Source organism: Vigna unguiculata, chromosome 1 (assembly GCF_004118075.2).
Source record: "Vigna unguiculata cultivar IT97K-499-35 chromosome 1, ASM411807v1, whole genome shotgun sequence".
In the NCBI taxonomy this organism is placed as follows: domain Eukaryota; kingdom Viridiplantae; phylum Streptophyta; class Magnoliopsida; order Fabales; family Fabaceae; genus Vigna; species Vigna unguiculata.
Genome location: NC_040279.1, coordinates 36,174,445 through 36,179,476, shown reverse-complemented (window position 1 = coordinate 36,179,476; position 5,032 = coordinate 36,174,445). Strand labels below are relative to the sequence as shown.

At 28.0% G+C, this 5,032-nt stretch overlaps 1 protein-coding gene across 1 annotated transcript; it reads right to left on the bottom strand.

Annotated features, from left to right (window-relative positions):
- Nucleotides 1-3,628: 3,628 nt before the first annotated feature.
- On the bottom strand, nucleotides 3,629-4,873 carry LOC114190976 (syntaxin-121-like). Its single transcript, XM_028080081.1, has 2 exons — nucleotides 4,312-4,873; nucleotides 3,629-3,987 (listed from the first exon to the last, which is right to left on the bottom strand). The coding sequence occupies exons 1-2, from the start codon at nucleotides 4,871-4,873 to the stop codon at nucleotides 3,629-3,631; spliced, it is 921 nt and encodes a 306-aa protein (XP_027935882.1).
- Nucleotides 4,874-5,032: the final 159 nt, after the last annotated feature.

Below are 5,032 nucleotides of genomic sequence, written 5' to 3'. Positions count from 1 at the left end.
AGAATAAACTAGTTCAATTAATAAAAAAAACATTCATTACACTTTTATATTTCTAATGTATATAATAAATACTTTTTAAATAAAATATCATCACTTTTAGATCTTTAAATTAACCATAAAAATGGTGGTATAACAAAACTGTGTGTTATTATTACTTGGTGGAGTTATTTCATTTCATTATACTAGCATAAACACAGGTGCTATCGTGTCTGTATTTATGTATTTTGTAAATACGATGATGATATTGTAATGTTATTAAGTTAATATATAAAATAGAACTATATTTATAAAAAATAAAGTGAAATATATAAAAAAAGATGAAAGAATAAGGGTTAATAAATAAGAAAAAAAAGAAGTAAAAATAGACCGTTTAATGGTCAATTTTCAAAAATTTAATAAACAATTATATTTTAAAGGATAAAACTGAAATTTTGAAATGCGGACACAAAAGAGAAAATATTCTTTTATGTATTGTTATAGATATGTGTCCATTCACATTGCTTTCGATTTTATTTTATTTACCAAATTTACCTTATTTATCCTTATCATTTCTCATTAAAAAATAATTTTTTTCAACTAAATTTTGATAATTTTATGTAATTTGATGTGATGTGATATCTTTGAAATGATTTCTTATTTTTTCATTTTTTATTTTTTTATATTACAAAATCATTTAAAAGATATCATCTCAACTCAAATTATAAGAAAGAAAAAATTGTGAAAATATCATGTACATATTTATTTTAATTTACATGAAAACAAAAATAATCATTTATACTTTTATTGCAATAAATAATATTATATTTAATTAATACATTAAAAAAATTATGTATTGACAATATAAAATAATTTTATATCATCATTATATCAAATATTTCCGTAATAAAATTGTTGAATTAAGTTTACATTAATTATATTAAAAGTCATCCAATTCATTATTATTTATATATCGAGAGTATAAAAATAGTGGGCAATCATTGAATCTTTTAAAAATTGAAACTGGAAAAATTATGATAAAACTTTGAATCTTTTAAATGTTGAGAACTTCACATTATACCACCTAAAGTGTGTGTTCGCTTTTTATCCACACGCTAACATCATTGACACCAACTACTAAAATTAGATGAACTTTCGTATAAAGTAAAATTAAAAATAATTATCTTCTCTCCTTGTCGTTTTTCCTCGCTATTATATATATATATATATATATATATATATATATATATATATATATATATATATATATATATATATATATATATATATATATATTGTAAGATTTTTTTTTTATTTTTGTATAAAAATAAATGAATGTAGATTTTCTGGTAAATTTTGTGAAGTTCTATAAATATTTTATACGAAAATTCTCACCAAATATGATTTTTTTTTACTGTCTAATTCTTAACTTTTTATTTTATTTAAATGAGGAAAAAGAATATATCGTCAACTTAATTTTAATGTTTTTCTAGCTGTTTTTTTCGATGTATTCGTTAAAGATAATGATCATTTTAGCTATTAAAAAAACCTTTTATCAGTCAAATTATTCTTCCACGTACTTTCATTTTAAAATGAAAACAAAACATCTTTTTATCATTTTCTGAGAAAACAGGAAGTAAAGTTCGATGGTTTTAACTTTTGTTTATGAAAACGAAATAAGAAAATATTTAAAAATATTTAAAAGTAAGAAGAATTTCACTTTTATCTTTGATTTTAATTTTTTTAATCTCAAGAATGAAATTGAAAAATTAAATAAAGAAAGAAATAAGGAAATGATGGGAGTACGAATAAACATATAATAGAGTGATTAATTGATAGCTTATATCATAACTAAACTAATCCCACGTGCCAAATTAGCCCTAGGACGCAAAGTAGCAGGTATATATTCACATCATGGAAATTTCGGTATTTTTTTTGCTTCATTAAAAAGTAATTGGAATTAAAACTGAAATAACTTATAATTTGATTAATTTACCATTATGTGTAAATGATGACTAGAGTTCTCTACGATAAAATTTTAACTCATAATTACCAATTTAGGAATTCTTAGGATAAAAGTAATGTATAAAAAATATTTTTTAGTTCGCCTTTTGTTTTTTCTGTATTATTTTATTATTATTGTTATTAGTTTTCTTAATATTTTCAAAAATATGCCTAAAATGGTGTGTGATTGTACCGATGGAAAAACGTTATCTTAAGTCAATAAATAATGATGTAATTCAGACGGAGGATGTACTTTTTTATCAAATAAATTAACATGAAAATACAAAAACATTCAATTTGTTTTTAATTCAAAAATAATAGTATAACTACAACATTAATCTTAAATCTAAAAATATTTTTTAATTTAAAATAAAATATTTTTTTATTTTAATTTAAAATAAAAGTATACTAAAATAAAGTAACTATTATAATTTAATTTTTAAAATAATAATATATTTATAATAACAATCGTTTCAATTTTTTTTATTGCGAAATGTCAGAAAAAGCTAATAAAAGTTTTAAGTTGTACTACGTATAATATATATATATATATATATATATATATATATATATATATATATATATATATATATATATATAAGTGAATTGTTAAATTTATGATATGAGAATGAATCTAGATTTCTTCAAGTACAAAATCAAATGATTTTCTTCATATTGTTGTAAGAAAGTTTATTTGAATAAGCTGATTAATTTTAGAACATATATAGAATCAGATATATTTCATGGGTTGCACCCGGAATTATTTTTGTCTAGAAAGTGAGAAGAAGAAAACTTAGTAAGTTCATAATTTATGTGCTCGCTTTCCTTTCTACCAGTGCCATTCTGTGACGCTCATTAGTAAATTAGAATTTGTGAATTCTGCCAGCTATAATTGGATTCACAGTTCAAACCTAAACACTCTTGTAAATTTGCAACATGATTATGCTTTCTTTAAAGTGTTTGGTAAAAGTGAAAAACAATTAAGTCCATAATTCTATTTGTTTAAACATATTAATTTTAAAACGTATTCTTTAATTAACTTCAAATTTAGTTTTTTGTTTCCAAATATACACGTTTTTTGAAAATTCTGTCAGAGAAATAAGGTTTTTAGATCACTATATAAAGTTTAAGTATAGCTTATTTATCAAGAAAAATATTTAATAAAGATAATTGTATTAATTAAGTTTAGAAATTGTATTTTAACTTAAGTTCTCAGGTAGAATAATTTTTTTTTACTAAAATAGTTCATCTCATGTAAAATGGAAAACTAATTTAATATTATCTTGTACTCCATTTAAAAAAAGAAAAAAAAAAACTATACAATGACTATGTAAAACTATCACCTAACTATATGTTACAAGAAAAAAAAATGACTGGAAAAATAAAGTTCCTAAATCTACTCAACAGAAGTTACAGAATAAACAACATTTTTGCTCTCCCTGATTGCAGAAGATGTAGAATTATAGCCTCTAACCTTTGGTCACCCTGTAGACTTGCTTCCAAATAATGTTGAAATCAATCACCCATTGTACCTTGATATTGATCCCAAAACATGAAAGGTTGAAGATGAATGAAAGCAATAATAAGAATGGTAATTAGGTTAAGTTGTTGTAGGAAGAGGAGAGTAATGGTGGTTTCCCCGATTGTATTACTTTTGCCATGGCCTGACAAAAAAGAGCACAACGAACAACACAATTGCTAGAAGAAGGATAATAGCACAGCAGCCCCATTTGCGGTGGTTTTTCTGCTCCTTCCTTGCACTTTCCAGATTCCGAGTCCCATTCCTGACGAAGGAGTTTGCTCTTGCCACTTGATTCTCTATATCATCCAATTGCTCCCCTTGAGATTGAATCAGCACTGCCATGTCAAGGAACACCTGATGCAACTCCTTCAGATTCATCTCCAACTCTTTCATCCCATTATGCCTCTCTTTTATTTCATTAATGCACTCCTCAATTCTTCCCCTACCCTGCTCAATCGCTATTTCTACTAAATTCTCACTCTCACCTGCAACAATAAATCACATTCATCTCACTCACTTCAACTGTTCAACATAAATTTGTAAATGTCTATTTGAAAGTCACAGATAGATTGTTTGTAAGTGGATTGCATATTATGCAGACCAAAATTAATGCTTTCTTAGAATCAGTTACTCAATAGAACAAACACTAATATCATAACCTAGGGTTTCTTAATCACATAAAAAATCTTGTAAACAATAACTATTTGTTATATGATACTGTTAAATATGAAGAGAGTGGAAGTATATTATGTATCGCTGTAATCACTACTTGAAAAACGCAACAAATGAGGAAGAAGGATTTGTGTTACCGGAAGAGATCAAGAGGTCGAGGGTTTCGTCGTCGGGATTTTTGCCGGTGACAGTGAAATATTGGCGTTGGACGGTTTCACGGTGTTCTGCGTTTATCTGTTGACGCAGTTCATTGAAGCCGTCCAAGGAGTTCTTCAGCTTCTTCCTCAGGGAGATCACCACGGAGGTTCGGGACCGGTCGGAGGACGAACCCGGTCCACAACCGGGGAGGCTCCGGTGGTTGGCGTTGGCGCGTTCGAGCGTCTCCAACTTGAACCTGATGAGCTTCGCGGTCTGCAGAGCGAGTGCCACGTCAGCTTCCATGGCGAAGCGAAGGTCCTTCACGGCTTTACCATTGTGAAGGGTCTTGCCTTTTTCGTGAGACCTCTTCAGATTCTGCTTCAACCGCTCCACCTCGTTCAGCTCTTCCGTTATTGCTTCCACGTTGCCGAAGTACGTGACCAGGCTCGTTGCTCCGTCGTCGTCGTCGTCGCCGCCTGCCATCTCGATGACACTGTGACCGGACGATGGCGGAAACCGGTTGCTGGGGCAGGAGGAGGTGGTGGACAACAAGTCCTGCATTATTGTTTCACGTAAGCGAGTTGTGGTTTTCGTGATTTCACTTTAAACGAAGTTCAGAAAGTGTTATGATAAAAGGAAAATTGAGAAAGAAAGAGTTTATGATAATTAATAAGAAGAAAGGAACGAAGATTGAAGAAGATAAAGGAAATAGTGAGTTAG